The sequence below is a fragment of the Filicampus tigris genome, chromosome 14 (assembly GCF_054856515.1).
Source record: "Filicampus tigris isolate MCC_2025a chromosome 14, RoL_Ftig_1.0, whole genome shotgun sequence".
In the NCBI taxonomy this organism is placed as follows: domain Eukaryota; kingdom Metazoa; phylum Chordata; class Actinopteri; order Syngnathiformes; family Syngnathidae; genus Filicampus; species Filicampus tigris.
The window spans coordinates 11,832,977-11,856,087 of NC_141230.1; the positions used below are offsets into that span (position 1 = coordinate 11,832,977).

At 40.6% G+C, this 23,111-nt stretch overlaps 2 protein-coding genes across 13 annotated transcripts in view; one reads left to right on the top strand and one right to left on the bottom strand.

Moving 5' to 3' along the window:
• On the bottom strand, positions 1–8,580 carry LOC147136369 (uncharacterized). Of its 12 annotated transcripts, none has more exons than XM_086051135.1 (8): positions 7,715–7,754; positions 6,990–7,122; positions 4,003–4,080; positions 3,752–3,933; positions 3,597–3,677; positions 2,197–2,284; positions 575–644; positions 1–467 (listed from the first exon to the last, which is right to left on the bottom strand). In XM_086051135.1, exons 2-8 carry the CDS (start codon positions 7,084–7,086, stop codon positions 377–379), a joined length of 687 nt encoding a protein of 228 aa, XP_085907261.1. In that variant the 5' UTR covers positions 7,087–7,122; positions 7,715–7,754; the 3' UTR covers positions 1–376. The 12 variants fall into 12 exon arrangements, with proteins under 12 accessions (XP_085907261.1, XP_085907262.1, XP_085907265.1 ...); XM_086051136.1 differs by having other exon boundaries at positions 7,599–7,744; XM_086051139.1 differs by lacking the exon at positions 7,715–7,754 and adding an exon at positions 6,471–6,573 and having other exon boundaries at positions 3,752–3,913; positions 6,990–7,708.
• The window catches only part of dop1b (DOP1 leucine zipper like protein B), a 26,630-nt gene continuing 11,496 nt past the window's right edge, over positions 7,978–23,111 (top strand). Inside the window, exons 1-19 of the mRNA XM_086051134.1 lie at positions 7,978–8,207; positions 11,978–12,156; positions 12,263–12,444; positions 12,528–12,698; positions 13,477–13,666; positions 13,764–13,862; positions 15,353–15,476; positions 15,599–15,708; positions 16,764–16,875; positions 16,958–17,078; positions 17,361–17,480; positions 17,565–17,670; positions 17,740–17,970; positions 19,217–19,518; positions 19,634–20,016; positions 21,176–21,447; positions 21,521–21,673; positions 21,769–21,860; positions 22,776–22,966. Coding sequence (XP_085907260.1) covers positions 12,019–12,156; positions 12,263–12,444; positions 12,528–12,698; positions 13,477–13,666; positions 13,764–13,862; positions 15,353–15,476; positions 15,599–15,708; positions 16,764–16,875; positions 16,958–17,078; positions 17,361–17,480; positions 17,565–17,670; positions 17,740–17,970; positions 19,217–19,518; positions 19,634–20,016; positions 21,176–21,447; positions 21,521–21,673; positions 21,769–21,860; positions 22,776–22,966 — 3,097 coding nt within the window. The 5' untranslated portion in view covers positions 7,978–8,207; positions 11,978–12,018. The remainder of the gene's footprint in view (positions 8,208–11,977; positions 12,157–12,262; positions 12,445–12,527; positions 12,699–13,476; positions 13,667–13,763; positions 13,863–15,352; positions 15,477–15,598; positions 15,709–16,763; positions 16,876–16,957; positions 17,079–17,360; positions 17,481–17,564; positions 17,671–17,739; positions 17,971–19,216; positions 19,519–19,633; positions 20,017–21,175; positions 21,448–21,520; positions 21,674–21,768; positions 21,861–22,775; positions 22,967–23,111) is intronic.

Sequence of the window (23,111 nt, forward strand, 5' to 3'; positions counted from 1 at the left end):
TTGTGGTGTAACAGAAGTGTTGTTTAAATGACAATAAGCAATACATCACATGTCAACATAACATTCCTGGAAACACAAATTCAGGACATATGGTTTCTCATCATAAATAGAAAACATTTTAAATAATAGTATCAAACATGTCACAGAAAATCACAGCTATACTCATAAACATAGAATACCAACATCCCCAAACATTTTAATTTACTGAAAAGACTGGCACACACTGTCCATTATGGCATGGAAATAAACAGAAGCAATTCCTTTTGTAGAGCATTGTCAGAGTAAATGTAAGTAAGATGACAACTTATTACAGACGCAGACACTCGTCAATTAACCAATTGTTAAGAATTGAAATTGATTGTTGATTGATCGTGCCTTAGAGCAAAATGGAAGATTCCTGGATGATAAGGTCATCATTAGTTTCTTCACTGTTAGCTGTGGGAAATGGGCTACTCAGTAGTATCCCCCTACACAAATGACAATAACACGTTTACAGTATAAAGTGCAATAGAGAATAATAATATGCAACCAGAATTACCCCCCCCCCCCCCCCCCCCCCCAAAAAAAATCATACCTTTTAGGGTCTGACAGGGAGAATACATCCACAATAACTGGAACCCAGCTGTTAGTAGAGTCGTTGCAGGCTGGTGAGAAAAATGATCCTTTAAGTGATATACCAATAATCTGTCTGATTTTGATACCAATTCCTCCTTTCCGATTAAAGTCAGTCATCATTATCAGATGTCTCTAAACTATTATCCTGAGTGATTATCCTTTGGCTGTGTTAAGTGTCTTTTTTTCCTCCCCAATGTTATTATAACAGTGGTCACAAACAGAGATGGGACACACTTTGTACTTAACTGGAAGTGCAATCAATTGTGTAAAACCGACTTTGGTAAAAGTACTCAGTCAAACAATTACTCAAGTAAACGTAAAAAATTACAGGCCAACTGTGCTGTGTTTCATCGAATTCGTTGAAGCTCATCGACTCTGTTGACTGAAATTTACTTTGGAAGATTATGGAAACCGACGACATGTAGACAAGACGTTGACTCTCAACTAACCTCGTCGTACACAGGATAATGCGCTGCAAAGATTCAAATTTGGATTAACCTGACCTGATTCATTCGCGAGGTTCTCCCTTCTATTGACCCCTGACATGACAACCATGCTCAACGATGACCTATCCAGCATTGGCCCCGAAATCATGCTGGAACAGGGAATGGCTAACCATCGCATGTGACATGGCCCAAGATCACCGTTCTTGGGCTGCTTTTGTTATTGTTTTGTCCAGGCCATTAAAGACACTGGCTCAACACGAACTGGGTGAACGCCACTTCAACCGCAAACAACTATGTGAATGACTTGTGAAGTCCCCTTTAAAATCAGAATTGTGTGACATACAATACAAGGTTTTTCAAAAAGAGTACCACAGAAATTACCTTTGCTGTTAATTAATTGCAATCTTGAAGTAGCACTCCAGTAACTAATTCAATTACTTTTGGGGGAAAGACGGAATGACCGTATTTTTCCGGACTATAAGCCGCTACTTTTTTCCTAGGTTTTGAACCATACGGCTTATATAAAGTTGCGGCTATTCTGTGGATTTTTCTTCCACCGCTATAGGGTCGGTCCAACCGGAATTGCAATACAATACAATACAATTGCCATTTAAGGGGTTTGTGACTGCAAGTGGAGGAGTTCAACAGGCGAGGGCGCTACGCACTAGGTTATGAATTACGTGCGGAAGTAGAGCTAACAAACTGGAGTGGCAGTGGGCAGCAAAATGAAGATAACATTTACAGTTCAAAATCGTTCTGTAAATGCAGTAAATATCTAAATTGTCAATATAGGTGCGCCTTAAAAAAAGGTCTGGCTTATATATGTTTTTTTTTCTTCTTTTTTTTTTTTAATTGAGTCGGTGCGGCTTATATAAAGGTGTGTCTTATAGTCTGGAAAATACGGTACTTTTAAAAAAAGTAATTTTACACAACACCGTTAGTGTGCTGTGTTGGTTGAATAAATTACACACTATACAATCTATTACTTCTCATGGTGTGGGGTCTCTGTCACTCACATTGTAAAAATCAGTTAGGATGTTAATCAGTTGGTGTATAGTATAAAGTACCTCGTTTCAGTTATTTGATTTACATTCTAACAATATCTCATACACGGACATCAACACTTTTTCCATACTAGATGATGAGAGGATGTCAGACTTCAGCTTCTTCCTGCCATGTCGAACACTTGAAACTGAGGGAGAATGGACTGTTTGTCCACTGGTCTGTCGACAGAAAAAAAAAAAGTCAATATCTATACGAGAGCAATTTGATGCAGACTAAAAACAAATAAAACCTCAGAGGAACTGTTCAGTCTAACAATACTGAACCCACATACACAATCTATAACAATAAACATTTGTGAAATCACATTTTTCCCTTAATAACATGTCTGGGCCAAAACTATCTCAAATTGGTTGGGAAGCAGACAGTTTTCCTTCAGTTCGTGTTTTGAATATTGTTTTTGAGCTAAGAGGATTTGCGCTTGGCGATGCAGCCGACCCAGCCCCACCCACACACAGTACAGTGGTGCCTTGAGAGATTGAAGTTAGTTCGTTCCATGACGTATTTCAAATCGTTCCTCATAATTGAAATGAGTGGAAATGCCATTATGTTCCAGCCTCTCAAAAAATAACAAATACACATTTAAAAATGTATTTAATGAGGATAAATAGTATAATGTTGTAATTTATTTAAAATTACTGTAATTACAAAATTGAATATAATTAAAATGAATAAAGCCGTTTTTGTTACACTTCAAATCAAATGAATGGAGTTTTTTGCTGCTCCGTCTGGTGCCTCAGCCTTGGTCACCTGGGGGCAGTATAAGACAGACAGATATACTACATCTATAGTGTACAATACAGATGTCTCCGCTTCTCACGGAAAATTAAATATACAGCATACTGTACAACTGTCAGTCACATAGAACAGGAAATTGGTTTTATTGTGACATAGGAAAGTCACTCGCACACTCGCACACGCGCGCACACACACCCCCACGCACGCACGCACACACGCACACACACACACTTCTATGTCCTGGCTTCTCAGTAAAATAAGACTAGTGCGTCAATAAGACTACATCCATAGGTTCTGCCATGCTTGATCCGGAGTCATGATTTGAATGTCATCACTTCAAAGGCAAACATGCTAACCACTTGTACAGCCTTTATCATAATACAATATATCTTCTTGATTCTGAAGCAGGTCTACAAGGTATTAGCAAATGGCATTTGTATCAATACTTGTTGTCAGTATTGTTTTTTATTTTTAATTAAGTCATTTTTAAAAATTTTTATTTAACCAGGTAAGGTAATTTGCTGTTTGCCAGACTGCGTGTTGAGTGATGGGGCGTCAATTGTGGGCCAAGTATTGCATGTTTGTTTTGTTCAATAAAGTGAGTCAGTGAAAGTGCACCAATGGCTGTCTATGCTTGACCACCTGCCGGGGCATTACAATACTTTCCAACTTGCACAATGTTAGGCAATATTACATTAACTAACTTTACATTACCTTGTGTCGCTGTCACCATACCTCGTTAGCTGGAAAATGCAAGGGAGCATCTGTATCCTCCGTAGGGCTGGAAAAATTCACTGGTTCAGGTGTTTCTGTCACCTAAGAAAACCAAAAAACATGAACATTTAAGATGCGGTGTATTATCTAATCGAAGGACTTAGTTGCACCTTCACCTGTCTCCGAGCTCTGTTTCGGAATTTTCTACGACTGTCCTTGGAGGTTTGTGACAAAAATGTGACTTTATTTGTTTTCTGGCTGACTACATAGTCATGGCCGAAGATGCCCATCTTTTGTTGAGCGTCATCAGTGTCGTGGGAGGGTGCAGCTCCAGGTAACTGCAGATTGCAGATTGTAACTGCATAATACGATCTTTTTACAGACACAGTTTTGGATCAGAAGTATTAACGACCTTATTGTTAGGTACCTGCTGTGCCTGCATTCTTCTTCTCTGATGTACAAGCTTTACAGCCCGTGAGCGTCTTCCCTTGCGTGGCATCTGGGCCTTCCTCGAAAGACGGCAAAAATCAATACCAAGCTGAAATGGTTAATTCATGAAACTGGTGTGGCAGTTACCAATGACAAATTCAGATTCGGGAATGAACGACTAAAGATTTTTTGGGAGTTGAGTGTAATGTGGTGAAAGTAGTGTAAACAAACAAAAAAAAAAACAATTAATTGATGACAATATTTTTTCAGCAGAGCAAAGTACAGCAGCCTCCAACTTTTTGTTGTGGCACAGATCGGCAGAGCCGGGCATCGCCTAACCGTCACTAAGTTCCTGTCTGCATATTTAGCCAACCCACGTGGTCCCAGTCTGTCCCTCGTCAGGGACAGCCAATCGACGTCGAGAACTTAATGTACACGTCACACGCAGACGCCACACGAGCAGACACGCCGCCCAAAAAAATAAAAAATAAAATTTAAATGAAAATAACAGACACGCAGAGCGTGGTAATGGGTGACATAATAACAATATGGGGCACATGTCATTGCGTCTGTGGGACCAAAACTTATACACTGTTTTATTTTGTATTTATTTGGCTGCGTGTCAGGTGTGCGGCACCTGCGTGTGACGTGGTACCGTTTAACTCCATTCTCAACGCCGTTTGGCTGACTCGGACCGACTGGGACCACGTGGGTCGGCTAAATATGCAGACGGAAACTTCATGATGGTTAAGCGATGCCCAGCTCTGCAGATCTGTTTCATATAAAGACATATTCTGACGAGGCAGAGAAACAGGTAAAAACAAATGATTAAAAATACAATAATACAACTCATTCTTACTTAAGGTAACTAATTGTTATTAGTGGAAGTCCTGAGAAATGTTCTCTTCAACAAATGAGTTCTATAGCATGGCGTTTTGTAAAACATGACATCATCCGGTTTCACTTCGCTTTTATTGTTTTTGAGGATATGCTTGCTACGCATCTCTTTTTTTTGTAAAATTCTTCCACACGCCTGTAGCATCCATATGGCCGTATACAGTGGCTTACGAAAGTATTCGGCCCCCTTGAACTTTTTGACCTTTAGCCAACTTCAGACTTTAAAATTTGATTTTTTGGTGGGTGGGGTGGGGGTGAAGAATCAACACCAAGAGGGAAACAATCAAAGTAAAATGAAATTCATATATTTTAAACTTTTTTTTTTAAATAAAAAACTGAAGAGTGGGGCGAGCGATATTATTTTGAGATCTACACATCTCGCGCAGGATTGTTCCATCAATCACATTGAAATGGGGAGTGTATCAGACCACAGCAAATCTACCAAGGCCCGGCCGTCCCTCTAAACCAGCAGTCACCAACTCCGGTCCTCGAGGGCACCTGTCCTGCAGGTTTTCAATCTCTCCCTGCTGTAATACACCTGTTAAAATGATCAGGATCGTTATCAGGCTTTTTGAGAGCTTGCTGATGAGCTGATCATTTTAACAGGTGTGTTACAGCAGGGAAAGATTGAAAACCTGCAGGACAGGCGCCCTCGAGGACCGGAATTGGTAACCCCTGCTCTAAACGTTCGGCTCAACCCCACTTTTCAGTTTTCCATCCATCCATCCATTATCTGTACCGCTTCTCCTCACAAGGGTCGCGGGGCGTGCTGGAGCCTATCCCAGCTGTCTTTGGGCAGTAGGCGGGGGACACCCTGAACTGGTTGCCAGCCAATCGCAGGGCACACAGAGACAAACATCCGCACTCACAATCACACCTAGGGGCAATTTAGAGTATCCAATCAACTTACCATGCATGTTTTTGGAATGTGGGAGGAAACCGGAGTGCCCGGAGAAAACCCACGCAGGCACGGGGAGAACATGCAAACTCCACACAGGGAGGCCGGAGCCGGGATCGAACCCACGACCTCTGAACTGTGAGGCGGACGTTCTAACCAGTCGACCACCGTGCCGCCACTTTTCAGTTTTATTAAATAAAAAAAAAAGTTTAAGATATTGTATAAAATTCACTGCACTTCACGATTCTGTCTCACTTGGTGTTGATTCTTCACAAAATAAAATCAAATTTATATCTTTATGTTTGAAGCCTGAAATGTGGCAAAAGGTTGAAAAATTCAAGGGAGCCGAATGCTTTCACAAGCCACTGTAATACTGCCATCAGTGTCGTAAAGCAACACAAGTGTCACAATGTTTGTGTATGTTGCATAAGTTACAACTTCTATGATGAACAAAGTTCTCGTTTGTGCATAGCAGTTGCCTGGCATTAGACACATTTTGCCAACCAAGTGGGAGTTTCATTTTACGTTGCAGTCTTTGTTCCTCGACGCCACTTTCAAGGTACCGCTGATTTGCATCTTTTAATTAAGACTAGTGGTGATAGAAGAGGTTCTAACTGCTATGCTCTTCCACCACCATCTCATTTTCATACTCTGGGCCCTTGCAGACGCACCAAGACTGTGTCGCCTTGTTGGCCAGACATTTCACTGTTCCACAGAGCGTCCAGTGACTGCAGCAGATGGGCAAGTCCAACGTGCTGTGCAAATTGGATCTGACTGGAAGACGAGATGGCAAAAACACCTAATTAGTGATTAGTTGTCTTTAAGTGCTAAATGTGAATGCACAGTAGTGAAGTCGACTTGTCGACTATTCAGTTCAACCACTAGCTCAGCGATTCTTTGAGGTGTAAAAGTTTAAAAAGACCAGAAGTAGAAATGTGGTTCCTCATAGGAACCAAATTTATTTAAATACATAATGTCAAATCACAAACACACTGGAGATAAACTAACAATAAAAAGCACAGAATATAAAAATTGAGAAAAGAAAACAAAAGTCACTTAATTCTGAAATCATAATGAAGACACGCCCCATTTTGGACAGGCTACAAAGGCATGTTGGTGGATTAAGATTATTTCCCCACCAAAACTGAAAAAGATTCCAGGGCCGAAAAATAATTTGTGTGTGGCCTTACCTGTTTTTAGATAATAACAATTCTTCAGTATTCCCACGTCGTTGATGACAACAGTGGTTAAAAGTACCGCCAACGCTTCTGCTCCTGCTTCTTTCATTTCCGACGATTGTCAAACTAGTTTAAAGGTGCATTACTGCCACCCACCGTATGACATGGAACGGCAGAACATACCAAATGTAAAAATCGGAAATTACAGGTATTATTCAGCTAAAATGCATTAAATGTCATTTAGGTACTTAATAGATTACGTTAGTGTTTATGTTTTTACGTTTTTCACTATGCTTTCTGTCAGTGAATCTATACGTGAAGTACTAAATATTTAATATACCATATTACCCTTGCCCTATGTCTGCACTTGTTAGCTCGTCTTGGAATGTGTGCACAAACGTTCAATGAAATACATTTGGGAGAAAAAAACGCCTTCATTCGGTTAAAGTACGACCTTTCCCTCGAAATATTACACGTTTTCTTGTAAAAATGATGACGTCATCCTAGTCATAAAACAACTTTTTGGCATCATTTTGTATTTTATCCGCGCCCGGTAGTAATGTTTAAGAGTGGCACACTTGGTATACCGTATTTGTTAGATTTGATGTTCGAAATGCATACCGTATTATTTTGAATGGTTTAAAGAGTTATTTGAAAAGATGACAACATTTAAACGCTAAAAGCAAATCTTTAAAAAAAAAAAATACACTCAAGATTGGGTTAAAAGAACGTCTTACAAATATCTTAACAGCGAGGTGAGAGGTTTGTAAACACTGCACATCCTGGAATGTACCATACCGGGAGAGGGGTTCAGGATGACGTTTTCTTCCTCAATTGAAGGTTGCGCTCTTATAAACTTCTTCATTTCCCATTGAAAGGCTTAAATACTTGTAAAAAAACTGGCGTGTTACTTTTTAGGGGGTGTTTTTCATAGTACAGTTAGTCAACTACTGGTCAGCTCCTTCTCCACTCCTTTTGGTTCAGGTATGGAACAGTCCACTCGTCGACTGTATATCAGCTGAGTTGAAGGATACCACCCAGTCATGACTGTCCTGATAGAAGCACTTCAGGAACGCTAGTTTTGATTCGCTCATCTACTGAAGAAAGCAAGTAATATCTACGACATCTATACTAAAAAAAAAGTTTCAGGCGAAATAATGTAAAATATCACGTCTTTCTGCTTGGCTTCTTGGAAACGACTGAGCTTGCGTGCAACTTGCCTTTTATTCGGTGAGTCATTTTATTGATGCACCTGATACACAGCTAATTTAGCATAGCTTATCATACCGCTTTGCTGTTTTACACGCTTCAAACATTCACACACACACACACAAATGAAATGTATTAAATGTTTTTTCATGCTAGCTAAACCTTACTTGCACTGCAATGTTCGTATTCTATGAGGGGAATGGCGTTTTTCACCCCTTCCCCTTTTAATCCACATTGCGGTTACATAATAGGGATGCTGCTATGAAGCCAAAAGCTGCCTCATCATAATGAATGCTGTGGACAAGTGTGATGGGAATATAGTGTTAGTCAGGTGACGCTGTCCGCTGTGTGATGTAATTGCGCTCACTCACACTCAGCCAGCTTTAGATTGATGACAGCTTGCAGCTCGTTGGTCAAACGTTGGCGTTAGGTCCAAAATTGGGTCCTTGGTGGATTTAATTATCCTCACTCGTCCTTATTCGGGTCCCTGGTTAACTGAGGCCTAAACCCGCTGACTTTCGTTGAAACGCAGGGGATACCTTGAACGTCGCCAGCAGGCCGCAGTGCTATAGACAAACCATTCATACTCACGTACACAGTTAGTGTTTAATATCTATATGAACCTAAGTTAGGTACGCGACGAAAATAATTCTAATCTTTTTTTTGTATTTGTTTTTAACAGCAAGACCAATGTCATCGTAAACAGCTTTTGGGGAAAACAAAGTGGCGTTTATATGTCGTTATGGTACGTTATTTTAAGACTACAAAAAGCGGGAAAATATGAGCCCTTGTTTCAAACAAAAAACAATTGAATATCCTGTGTTCAGTTTTTAAGTAAAGGAATGAAGCTGGGACCCTGAGGCCTTACAGTTTACTGTAGACCGAATTATAAAGAAATGACGCCACATGTATGATTTCACAAGCTGAGTGATCATAATTATACGTAATGAATTAATTATATTGATTGATTAGATAGTTGTTTATTCAGGACGATCAAATATTTTGGCACATTATTATCCTTTTTGGCATTGTGGAAATTGGATGTAACTTCATTTGCATGACCTCAAACACTTCAAAACTGCATTAATATGTTGGTATGAAGAAGTAACCTACATTTCAACCCTATTTTGCGGTCAACGATGACAAGTTATCCCGCCGGTACCTGCAGAAACATCAAAGCACTGCATGCCAATCACCAAATTGAAAATGAAGCGTTAGAGAAGATTTCACTTTATGTCATATCTTAAAATAGATGCAGAAAACCCATTTTTAACTAGCCAGGGTGCATTTTGCTGACAGGAGCTCAAACTGACCTGGCGTGATGCAATCACACAAGAATGGGGTCAGGAGTAATGGTGGTCCATTGTGGCATAGGTTTTTAATAGGCATGTTTTTGGATTGGGGAAGAACTATCCAAACTCTGCACAGGAAAGCCGGATCCGACATTTGCGGCCAAACCTCTGAGGCAGGCGCGCTAACCACTTGTACACCAAGCTGCCCTTTATTATATTATCCACGATCCATCTATCAATTTTCCATATTGCATATTTTCATTAGTGTTGTGGGTTAGCTGGAATGTATCCCATGGGGCTGACTTTGGGCGAGAGGCTGGGTATTCCCTCAACCTTCGGCCGATCGTAGGGAACATATTGACAATCATTCACATGTGCATTCGCACCTATGGATGATTTATAAATGTATGGTTTTTTTTGTGACGTGACAATTACGCTCAGATTTTGCTCTTCGTAGATGTTCACTTTATTGACATTCTTGTAGATGTCATTAGACTAATTCTGGGGGATCATACAACTTCCAGTTTTATTTAACAGTGTCATTCTCGTGATCCTGTCCTCCACGCTCCAGCAATGAAGCCTTCACTTTACTTGTTTCTGTCGTTGCTGTTTGTTACTCTCTATCAAACGTTCCATGTAATTCGATTAGGTTATTTTTAGGCTCGCACAAAATTTCCAGCCATGGTTCCCGGAAAAAGGTTTGCCCTTTTGAAATCAAAAAGTAAGTAATTACAAGGGGGAATGACAGTGGTGGGTTTTAATTTAATGTAGACTAAATTAAGCGATATGATGAATCCTATTATGTAACTTTGGTGTTTTTAATTTAATTATCATAATAGTAAAATAAAATAATATTGTGAGGGAGGGACACCCATGATAATTGAGGTACTCTACTGAGGTTTGTGGTTAGAATCTGTACTGGCCTATTGTGTGGGGTTAGCATGTTCTTCCGGTGTATACAGTATGTGTGTTTTCTCCGGGTAGTCAGTCTTTCTCCCACATTCTAAAAGCATGTATGTTAGTCGTAAGATTAATTGATGACTGAATTGTCCATAAGTGTTAACCAAGTTAGATTACAAGTTACTTTTTTAGTTAAAGCCACAGATGCCTACAACCCCGCTTAACATAAAATTGACAACTGGTTTTGCCAATACTTAATTGGAAGTACATATGTAACATCAACATTTAAGAATAAAGTTTGTTTTTTAAAAAATAAAAACAAATACTTTTTTGCAAGTGTTGTATAAGTCTGCAACCAGTGTATGGTACAGATTTTTTTTCTTTCCCACATGAATTCCATAGTTTATAATTCATTATTTTTTTAATGAAAGTTTTTAAATGATTTGTCATAATGTCATTTAAAAAGAAAAACATTTGGTGTTTCAAATTTCAGTAGCCACTAATTGGCAAGAATGTGTCAGTCAGAGGAAAACATCGCATTAGTGTCTTCTAACTAAATTTATACCAATTAACTGTACTCAAATTTGTTCAGCAAGAAAAATGCTGAATGAAGAACATGGGTTTGACATTAGATTAACCAGTTTTCCAATCTGGGGTGATTTTGTCCACTGAGTGCCAGCCTGGAATTATGAAAAACAAATGATCAAACAAACCCATACAATCTGATTTTATGAGCATTTATGGGTTAAATGTTTTGGGTATTTTTTTTACAACAAATCTTCTGAGGTTTCAGAATAGCATGGTGCTGGATGAATTGCTGTTGGTGTCCGTAATCGGCCCACACGGCGCCTCCTTTCTCCTAAAGAATACAGGTATTGGGAAGATACTGGTGCTGTGCAATTAATCGAAATTCAATTACAATTATGATTATTACACTCCACGATTGCAAAATTGGCATAATTGTAAAAAAAAAAGGATTATTAATATGCATTTATAACCAATGCACTGTCTGTAAACACAAGGTAATCATACTTGAATTTTATACATTTATAATATAATTTCATAATAATTAATTTGATAAATTTTGTTTGGTCCAAAAGGACCTTACTTGCATTTATTTGCCTCTACATTTTCTACATTTAAACATTTTCTTGTTTTGTACCAAAAATTTTGGTTTGAATAATCGTGATTCCGATTATTACCAAAATAACCATGATTAATGTTTTTTTCATAATCGAGCAGCCCTAGAAGATATGTTTGGGTGGCATAACAAGCGGCATTGAATGATCCCATTGGTGAAAAGAATTCGGCCATGTCGAAAGGGAAGATGAAGCGGTATGTCTTCCTCCTGCATAGCACATCTCTGCTAAGCCTAAGAGTCCAGATGATCCCCCACCCCCACCAACCCTTTCGTCTATAATCTTATACACACGCTGACTCACATGTACTGCATAATTCTAATCTATTTACCATAAACAAACCCCAGAGGGATCGAGGCTTCTCAGAGAGACAACATGAGAAGTTGATTTTCATCCACGACTATTGCCTAATAAAATAATAAAATAAAATAAAATCTGTTTGGCTTTGCTGTTTTTACAGACACATTATGAGAACATGCTGCCGCCCGACTGACTTGTGACATGGATCCCGAGGAAGTCGAGCTGCAGAACGACTACCGCTATCGCAACTACGCAGCAGTCATCGAGAAGGCGCTGCGAAACTTTGAATCTTCAAGTGAATGGGCGGATCTCATCTCCTCCTTGGGCAAGCTCAACAAGGTAACCGTGGGACTCGCTACCAGATTGAAAGCGATGGATGTCATTGTAGACAACAGTACATATAGTGGACAGCACCGTGGACTTATTTCTTCTCACTCCCCGTCAGGCCCTGCAGAGTAACCTCCGCTACTCGCTGCTTCCCAAGAGGCTCATCATCGGCAAGCGTCTGGCCCAATGCCTGCACCCGGCCTTACCCAGCGGGGTGCACCTCAAGGCTCTGGAGACCTACGAGGTCATTTTCAAAATCATTGGGACAAAATGGCTGGCCAAGGATTTGTTCATTTATAGGTAAAAAGAAAATGACTGAAGTGAGAAATGACCTGAGGTGCTTTGCGCATTTTGCCATGACACATATGTTTCTGCATTTTTAGCTCAGGCTTGTTTCCGTTGTTGGGCCATGCAGCCATGGCAGTGAAGCCCGTCCTGCTCACATTGTACGAGCGTTACTATCTGCCATTGCAGAGGGCTTTACTGCCCAGTCTTCAGGCCTTCATAACGGGACTACTGCCAGGCCTGGAGGAGGGACTGGAGGTCAATGACAGGTATGCAAGACAAGGCTCCTATTCAGGGCTGGGCTATTTGGCCTTCAAGTGAAATCTAGTGGCGAAATGCAAATGACAATGACATCAAATTTAGCTCTTTTTTTTTTTTTACCCCTTGAATTTTTTTATTTCCATCATGTGTTTATATTATTTCTCCTGATACAAATGTTTATGTATATATATGTATATGTATATGTATGTATGTAATTTTCCCCCCCCAACTGTAAAACTGCATTTTTCATCTGGTCCGTATGTCTGTTGTCTTTTACTGTGTTTTCTCATGTCGAGTTGTACAGGTGTGAGGCAAGGTAACGTGGCAAATGTATTTCTGGGTTGGAAGCACATGTTGTGTGTCAAAAGTTTCCAATGTTGACAAATGACTGCTTTTCAACATAATAATGGGTCTTTGACAATGGTTAGCATGATTACCTTCCACCTGATCCATTCTTGTCATACGCAAAACAGTATCAAACCAATTCTCGATCGTGTTGTCTGTTTTTTCACAACAATGTGAAAAAAAGTATTTATAGCGACTGTCATTAAGTTGGCAACATTTGACTGTGCTTATGTAAACAAGCCCCATCTTGCTTCAAAGCCATGTTGTTAGTGGAACGGTTGCACATCAGCGGGGACTCGCTTTCTATTATCTGAACCGCTTATCCTCAGAAGGACAAATCAATAACATGAATCGCACAGCCTGGTCTTGGCTTCACAGTTTAAAGCTATTTTACTGAACAGATTTTTTATTTTTCGGAACCTGTTTTGTCTTAATGTTCAGGACCGATGCCCTGCTGCTGAAGTTGTCTATGCTGGTGGGTCAGCAGGTGTTCTATGGAGCCCTGTGGGGTTGCATACTGGTCAGTCCCGTAGTGCGACTGCCCGCCACCATCTTTATCGTCGCACACTTTGACCGCACTTTGTCCCTGCAACAGCAGAAACACATGCTCGGCTATGACCATCGCCTGGCTGTGAGTGTTCCTCTTCTTGGTCATGGATTCATTCATCTTCAATGAAGTCAGCTGTTTTTTTTATTTTTTAACTCCTCATCCATCCGTCTTTGTGCAGGTTAAGTCTGTGTGTCTTTCTCTGCAAGACTCAAATGTGCTGGTGCAGAGGAACATGCTGGAAATCCTGCTCTTCTTTTTCCCTCTGGCTACAACCCTGGTAAGGAAACTCTAAACCACAACTTCATTAAAGTGCAAGTCAACCTAAACATGTTTTTTTTTTTCAAGAATATCTACTATGCAGGCCCACTAGTTGGAACACGGTATTCTGATTAATATTGCGTTTGTCGAATATGAGTTAAGCAGCAAAATCTACCCCTTTTTAGCCATCTCAGGGGGCGGCCATTTTGTCACTTCTGTCGACTGAAAATGACATCACAACTGCGCAGGGCTCAGGTAATGACCAATCACGGCTCAGTTTCGGAGAACAGGTCAGCCGTGATTGTTCGTTACCTGAGCCCTGAGCAGTTGTGATGCCATTTTCAGTCGACAGATGTGACAAAATGGCCACCCCAGAGATGGCTAAAAAAGGGGCGATTTTGCTACATTTCATTAACGCAATATTAATCAGAATGCCCTGAAAAAAAAAAAAAAAATGTGGGTTGACCTCTCCTTCTACACAACTTTTTAAGTACAATGTTTTAAAGGAGGCATACTATTCATTTATTTGGATGGTGTTTCAGACAGTGTAGTCTCTTTGTTGCTTGAAAGTAGCTCTGGATCTTCACCTAGCCAAGCCAATCAAGTGGAATTGTTGCGAGGTGTGATTATTATGTAAATTACGTTCATTTTCAGGAATAGGCAGACAACAGAAGATTTACTTGGTGGATTTAATTTTACGCTTCAAGGGTGGGCAGGCACTGCGGAGACCCAACTACATATATATACAAGTCATTCACAACTCCATTTTCTATCATACATTTATTTCCCATCTAATGTTGGGATGTTTGGATCATTAAATAAAGTATGAGCTACATTTAGCTCAGTAGAATGTAGTGCGGTTTATTGCAAACTAAATCCAGAACAATAAACATGGTTAACTTTTCATCATAATCACATTTTTGGTAGAGCTTTTACGTTGGAGGCATTTTTTTTTCCATGCACAGTACCAACTCAGTTCATCACTGGTCTACATGCTATGTATGCTTTTCCTCTGCCAAAATCCAACAGTGCTGAGTACATACTATATGGGTGAGCAGTGAGCACTGCTGGCTGCCAATTGTTCCAGCAGATTTGCCATAGCTGTGCCTTTTTATTGTTTAATAAATAAATGACAATGTGTGCCTTCAGACTGGATGCATTAGCAATCCCTTTTGTTGTCTCCTGTCAAATGAAATTTTCCTACTTAACTCATTCGCTGCCAGACATTTTCAGACCATCTTTTACCCTAACATTTGGGGAAAAAAAAGAATAAAATGTAAATAAGATTGAATGGCTGGACTATGAAAAGACAAGTACATTTGTCAATGGCAGTGAATGAGTTAAGTGACAAAGCGCCACATACTGAGAAGTTAGTACAGGAGGAGCCCTTCAGTTCTACTGAGTTGAGTAGAACTCAGAAAACCAAGCCGGCATTAATCAATTAAAACGCTGCATAATTGGACTTGAAAAGTGCTTATTTTCTCCTGTCTTTTTCTTTTGTTGGTTCAGGACCCAGCAGAGACCAACATCGTAATGAGCATTGAAGATGTGACCACAGTGGTTTCTGCTGCGTCACTTACATTACTCCGCAGAGATATGTCCCTCAACAGGCGTCTTTATGCATGGCTCCTAGGTGACTGACTCATTTGAAAGTGTTAAGTGATGACTCACTTGTACCTCTGAGTTAGTGTTTGGTCAATTTCTGGTTTTCTCACTTTGCTGCAATGTTTGTTTTTATGTGTGTTTTTTTCCCAGGCACAGACATCAAAGGGGAAATGGTTGCCCCGCATGCAACCCTGTCTTCTTCGGCAGAGGAACATATGTTGTTTTACTTCAACACATACTCCAAGGATCTTATTGTGCAGGTACCTCACATGTGTGTTGAGTTATAATTATATATATATATCTAAATAAATAACAGTCTCCTGAAAAAGCTACCCTCTACATATATTCTATTTATTGACTAAGAAGGCCAAATCTTTCCAAGTTTCTGAAAAAAAAAAAAAAAAAAAAAAAAAAAAAAAGATAATTATGATTGCTTGTTTAATGTTATTATATAATTTCTTGGAATGGTGGATTTTTTTATTTGCAATATGTAAGATTTATTCATCAAAATGATTTAATAGAAATAAAATCAATAAATATTTCAATCAGTGTAAGGTGAGTCCATGTGAGTTTCACTTTTCAAATTGAACTACTTTACTGAAATAAGATTTCCACAATACTATATTATAATTTCGTGAGATACACTGAAACAAACAAAGCAACGGTATTGCTAACACAATCGGTTTCATGTCACTGGTTGGCTTCCAAATTGTTTTTGCAAAACAATTTTTCCAATAGAAAATAAGATACCATTAATTAATTTATTCCGGGCTCAAACTATCACCTATTCTTTTTAATAACTATATAAAATTTATGAACTGTATAGTATTTTTTTCACACCCCTTACCTTACTTTCACAAAGAATTTTACTACCATGTGATAAAATAGTACCAAAATATAGTAAAAGTACTCATGCTTTCCTGACGTGATTGAGATGCAGAACAGGTTGATTGCAGAGCAGTACTGTCATCTAGTGGTGTTTTATAGGTATTGCTATTGAATGTATTTCAGAGGTGGGTGGTAATGAGATATTTACTCAAGTAACTTTTTGAGCTATTTTCGTTTTAGTGACATTGTTGATCAATGTTTGAGTTTGGATATTCCAATTTTATATTTTTCCTCTTTCTCGTCGCTTCTATTTAAAAAATGAAATCAGAAAAAAAATACTTGAACACTTGCGCAATAAACAAGAGGCAACTGAATACTTCACATGTCGGTCACATGTGCTGTGCTGTGCGGTATTTGCATAGTGTTTTACTCATGTTTGTTTCTCACCTGTTACTCTCCTTCCCATCTGGCGGGCCCTTGCCTTCAGGGTCTGATTAACATCCTCAAACAGAAGGATGTGGAGTGCAAACCGGAGAATGTGATTGGCTACCTCAGGCCTTTTCGCATTATTATTAGCCTGCTGGATAAACCGGAGTTAGGCAAGTCCGGCACTTAGACATGAAAATAGTTAATTATCTCTGTCTCATTTTTCCGACTACTTACTGTGGCATCTGTGTTCAGGTCCAGTGGTCCTGAATAGTGTACTGTTGGAGGTGGTCCGAGCCTTTTACAGCTACTGTCGAGAGATGCTGGGTGAGGATACTATCACCAGCTCAAGACTCTCAGGCAACAAATTGGCCAGGTGAGGGCATCAGAGACAAAGCGCTATCTATGGCTTTTCCAATTCAACTCAGTACAGTCACCAATTTCATGTATGGTGACCAAAGCACCTTGTTTGCAATGCCAACTTTCAGGGCTTTTTTGATATGCATTATGACTTGCTGCGTCATAATGTTTGGTTTATGTTGATTTTTATCTTTATTATATATTAGATATGAAAATCCCACATTAAGTGCTTTAATATGAGGTTCTACTCATTGCAGTTTGTTCCACATTGATGTTTGACCTTGTTGACTTTTCACAGCATGATAAAAGAGAACAAGAACGCTTCGGAGATCATAAAGACGATGAATATGCTCGTGAGCACCATGAACAGTGAATACCTGTGGGATTACATGACTCAGTGCTTCTGCACGTCTCTCAGGTGAGACAGTTTCATTTTCACACTATTATGAAATAGCTCTGGTGTACTGCACATGCTAATGTATATATTTTTTTATACTTATAGTGACAAGGATGACCCATCAAAGCCTCAACATGACAGCCGTTGTCCTGCTCCCTTTGTCACGGAAATTTCAACTCTCATAATTTTTCTGCTTGATGTTCTTCCTCTGGTAAAGTTTTTAATGGGAACATAACCTTTTCACAAACAGTATTTTCTTAATTCTTGTGTTCTTTCACAGGAGCTCCATGCTGATATCCAGTCCCACTTCCTTCCTGAGATGCTGGGCACGATGCTGCGAACCCTGCATGGCCGCATGGACTCTGTTCGCTTGGAGGATGTCACACAGGGCCTGCGCGCGTGCTTCAAGGTCCTGAGTAAGATCCAAATGCCTGTGGCATTCATTGACGTCGAGAAAGGAGCCCACACGGAAGGGATGCAGGTGCAAGAAGAGGATGAAAGGATTACTCAGGTAGATGTTTCCCAGACATTGTTGGGCCAAGTCACATTTGGCATTCGAAAAGTCTCACAGCACACCACTAGACAAAAGTGGCACAATAAGCATATCTACTGAAATAATGATGATTTTTTTTTTTTTTGTGTCAATTTACTCACAACTTAACTTTTACTCTATGTGATATCTTGACCTAGTAAACTGAACACAAAGCCCAATATACGTGATCGCAGGAACGATTTTATTCTGTTTTATGAAACGCATATAAATTGCACCTTTTGCTGTCTAGTGGGATTGATTATTCCAATTTACACTATACATTGCCAGTGTAGATAGATGAGCAAAGATGCATTACTTGTAAATACAGTCAACCCCTATTATTCACGGACGGTGGGCCTGGCCGGTCTATTAATAGCGAAAATTTGCATGTTGAACCCCCATCGACATGCATTGAGAGAAAAAAAATGTAAACCCCCCCCCCCCCAATTCTTTTTTTAAAAAAAAGCCGCTTTTTTCCCATAGGAAAAACATTCAAAACATGTAAATTTAAAAATAGTGAAACAAAAATAAGAAGAAAAGCTGTGAATATGCAAATCCGCAGGTGCCGAACCACGAGTATGCATGTTATCATTTTCGGATAAATGAAGTGAAATAGGATAATTTACCACAGCTTAACTGTGCTCATGGCACACTAAATCCCTTTTCACAATGCACCTGGTTTTGGTAGCATTTACCACATGGCACGATGTAGGACACCGCAGAGACCAAAGGAAGTAATTTGTTGTTTTTCCACTGCTTTGAAGGAGATGAATATGTGATACAAGTGTAGCAATGATGTATATATTAACATTTTTAATTTTACAAATGTTAAATTCACACATCTACTGCATTAAACCAACATAGTTTTGTTCAATCTAGTCAAGATCGCCATCCATTGCTATTCCTCCTACTCATATTGCTTATGTTCCAGAGCTTGGAAGACTGGGACACCATATTGTTTTTCCCCCTTCTTTATCCCCATGCTATTTTACTCTTGCTTTTGTCACTCTGCCACCACCTTTCCTATTGTATGCGCCATCTGTTATCATAGCTGCCGAACAGCGCACTAAATAGGTTGGTCAGTGGCAGCAAGTGCAGTGTTAAAAAACCTAAATGGTTCCACAGCACAGTAGTTGGGAATCACTATGTTATAATGTTTTTCTTGATAAGTTTCTTGTAACATATTTGCAGTGTTTTGCAGTGATTGATTTGGACTTCTCTCCAGGATCTAGAAAAGGGAGGAGAGAGAGATGACGGTGTTTCCGAAGGTAATGGTCAGCATGTAGATGACGAGCTGAACAGAGATACGGATGATGCCGAGCCTGCGGATGGAGTCTACCCGACACTCCGCTCAGAGGACAGCGGGCTGGGCATCAGCGCCTCACCATCAGAGCAGCATCTCCCCCCCTCCGTGGGCTCCAGGGGAAATGGAATGTGCAAAAATGGTCATGGAGTGTGGAGAAGGGGTGGCAGTGTCGACACCACAACCCAATGTCTGCAGGAAATCCTCGCTTTCATAGCCACAAGGTCAACCGTCATTGATTTAGGGTTAATTGAAAGAAATTATTTGATTGAAAGTAAGCCCCGTAATGTGGATCTCATTGAATGAATCTAAACAAATCCTTTCCCTTCTGTGTTTTAGACACCTGCTGGTACAGGTGGAGGATGTTGATACACAGGAGGAAAAGCCCAAGACTGACATCATGACTGCCCATGTGGATAATAAGACTTTACTAAACATAGGAGGGCTGGAAATTAAAGACAAACTGACAGAGCTGTTCACCCCAAACAAGTCAAAACATCAGCAAGCATCCGAGGTCCAACAAGAAGAAAAGAAAAAAGAGCATGGCCGTTGTCTGGACTGGGCTGCTGGGTACCGGCCCCGAGGCAGGGCCGAGATAACTGAGGCGTGCCGACAGGCCTTCGCTGCCACCTGTCACCTGCTTCTGGAGTGTACCACCTTCCCTGTTTACCTAAGCGAAGAGGAGACCCTGGCTCTCCACACGGACATGTTTAACCAAGCAGGTCAGGCACTTGTTTCCCTCTACTTCCTCCATTTAGCATTCATCCACAGATGTATAGTGGAACCCTCAATGTCAAAAGCCTTGAAGGTTGTGAAGTGTGTATTATGTTTAGTATTCCTTAAAGATGAAGTCAACCCAAACATTTTTTTCAAGAATGTTCCATATGCAGACCCACAAGTTGAAACAAGGCATTCAGATTAATATTGCTTTTGTGGAATGTGAGTTAAGCAGCATAATCCACTCGGTTTTTAGCCGTCTCAGAGCCATTTTGTCACTTCTGTCGCCTGAAAATGACATCAAAGTTGCTCAGGGCTCATAACGACCAATCGTGGCTCAGCTTCAAAAAGCAGGTGAGCTGTGATTGGTCGTGACTTGAGACACTGTGATGATGAGGGTCTGCAAACTGCTGGCAGTGAATGAGTTTTAATAACATGTCTGTGACGTACTTTAGCCAAAATACCCCAAGTATGTACAAAAAAAAAAAAAAAATCAGTTTGCACACCATATTCTTGCTCATTTCAGCAAGAATCTAATTAAAATTTCAACACTTTCTAAGATGCCAGTGGTGTCCAAGTACGTTTGTCCAGGTATTCTTATTGGTTGTTTAAATATCTTGATAGTCAAGAGGTGTGGATGATGACGATGATGTGGTGTTGCTCCATGTACAGATAAATATAGACACCGTCTATATTGGTCGATATCTACTTCCTGTTTTGTACCCCCATTTCCAACAGCTTGATGGGATTGACAACGGATCCAGTATTGAACAGCTGTGTGTTTTTATGTGTTTTATATCTTTCATACTTTGCTTTATATCAGCGGTTTATTTCATTCTTGCCTGACAAATAATGTAAAAAAAGACCACATCAAGTGCATCAGTGCGCGTAGTGATTATGCACGTCTGCTTCACAGTCGAGTTCAAATCGGGCCATCCTGTGTGAAATTTGCATGTTCGCCCCTTGCTTGTGGGGTTTCCCGGCTTCCCCACACGTTCAAAAATACGCATGTTACGTTTACTGAAGACTACGTGTTGGTGTGAGTAGTTGTCTCTATGTGGCCTACGATTGATGACGACCAGACTCCACGATTGATGACAAGCGCCGGAGAAAATAGAGGGACGTTTCATCACTGGCATGTTCAGATGTGTTTGTCCTTCACAGGAGGTGACATGGAGAGCTTGCCCATGTGGCTGAGGTCCTTGATGACACTGTGCTGCATGTCAAGGGACTACAAAATCCAACACTCTGCGGTGGCTGCTTTATTGGAGCTCATCAACTACTCCCAGTCCTTAGCGCTGGTCATCCAGGACAAGAGGAGGCGCTACCAGATGTCTGACTCCAACCCGCTGAGTGGGCAGCTCCAGATGATCACCATGCCTCCCATTTATCCCGCTTTGCTTTGCACCATACAAGAGGACACTGACTTCTACCAGGTTTAGAGAAATGTTTGTGCTAGCCTCAAAATCTCAATAAATATGCTACTGAAGATATTTTGTTTCGTCTCAGAGGGTCGCCGTGGTGCTTTGGAGCCAGCTGGACACAGAGCGTCGAGAGCAGCACACTGCCTGCGTGGAGCTCTTTTACCGCCTTCACTGTTTGGCTCCGTCAGCAACCATCTGCGAAGACATTGTCTGCCAGGCGCTGTCACACAAGGACAAGGTGAAAATACCTGTCAAACCGCTGCATATGCTTATGATAATATAAGCAAATGATTAAAAAAAATAAACACCAGCTCTTGTGATTGTGTGGACCAGGCTGTTCGGCTTGAAGCCCTACACCGCTTCTCGATCCTCTGGCACTTGACCCGCGACATCCACTTGAATAGGAACTGCCGCTCTTTTGACAGGTGAGTGTAGACAGTATTTGTACACAATCAAAACAAATGTGTCCATTCACCCATCAGTTTTCTATAGCGTTTGAATAACGGGTTTGTGGACGACTACATCATCACGTGGCACAGGAAGACCAGCTCAGTTACCACGAGCGATGCAACGGTATTGAAAATGTCACGGTATCTCGGTTTCAAAATTCATACACTACACATTGAGTAACAAAGCTGTCTGAAAAGTAAAACACCGCCTTCTGCTATCAACTTGAAAACCAGAGGTGGGCACTCCGTCAGTCCGTCACTGATGGACACCCATTTTACTGATGATTGACGAATGACACGACACCTTTTAAAAAGAGGGACTGACGAATTATGGAAGGGGGTTTTCATCCGTCATTGTAATCGTCACCCGTCACTGAGGGACAGTTAGCCCATCACTGGAGGATGCCTGTTTTCTGACATTTTTTGGGGGGCACCGACTGACTGATGATTACAAATCAGTCGGTCACAAAAAAATGACATACTGACGAATGATGGACGGGTACCCTGGCCGCTGACAGATGACGAATGAAAGAACCAGCCAAATTTAATAACATGCCCACATCTGTTCAAAACCATGCTACAATCATGCTGAGGAAGGCTACAGAACCTTTAGGGCTTACCTCATTTCACTCTTTTCGAGACTGTCATTTTTCAATTGAGATTCAGCCTCTCGACCTATCACGGCTGAACGACGCAAATTTGTTTTTCATATAAATGCATATTGTAATTATGACTTTACTACTGCATTAGCATAGTTTAGTGCCTACGGCAACGTACATAAATTCGGGTTACATTGCCGCCTTAGAAATGCAACTCATTTGTAAACCGTGGACCCCCCTTGTATTCTTCCCAGTTGGGTTTTAATTACAAATGTGGTTCTCTCTCTTTCAGGTCCCTGTGTGTTGTGGTGGAGAGTCTAAGCTGCACGGACGGCTCAATAAGTGCAGCTGCACAGTGCTGGCTGGCGCGAGCCCTGTCCCTCAACGACGTGATCCGGATCCTAGAGCCCATCCTGCTCTTGCTGCTTCACCCGTCCACTCAGCGTTGCTCCATTCAGGCCATCAAACAAAACGTCACAGCTGGTTAGTTTGTCTGTCAGTCTCGGTTTCCAAAGCGTAAAGTCATTTTGGTGCTATAACAGTAAAACCCAGCATATTTGCGGTTCGCTGTCCACACATTCACTTATTCACGTTTTTGATGTGGAACCTATACTAAGCTATTCAGTGA

What these genes read in the sequence shown, in the direction of transcription:
- LOC147136369 (XM_086051135.1), bottom strand. Translation starts at nt 7,086, where the DNA reads ATGAAAGAAGCAGGAGCAGAAGCGTTGGCGGTACTTTTAACCACTGTT. An exon ending in TGCATTTTCCAGCTAACGAG is followed by an intron (nt 2,285 to 3,596) that starts GTATGGTGACAG and finishes TTCTGTCGACAG; the next exon opens with ACCAGTGGACAAACAGTCCA. An exon ending in TCCCTGTCAGACCCTAAAAG is followed by an intron (nt 468 to 574) that starts GTATGATTTTTT and finishes TCATTTGTGTAG; the next exon opens with GGGGATACTACTGAGTAGCC.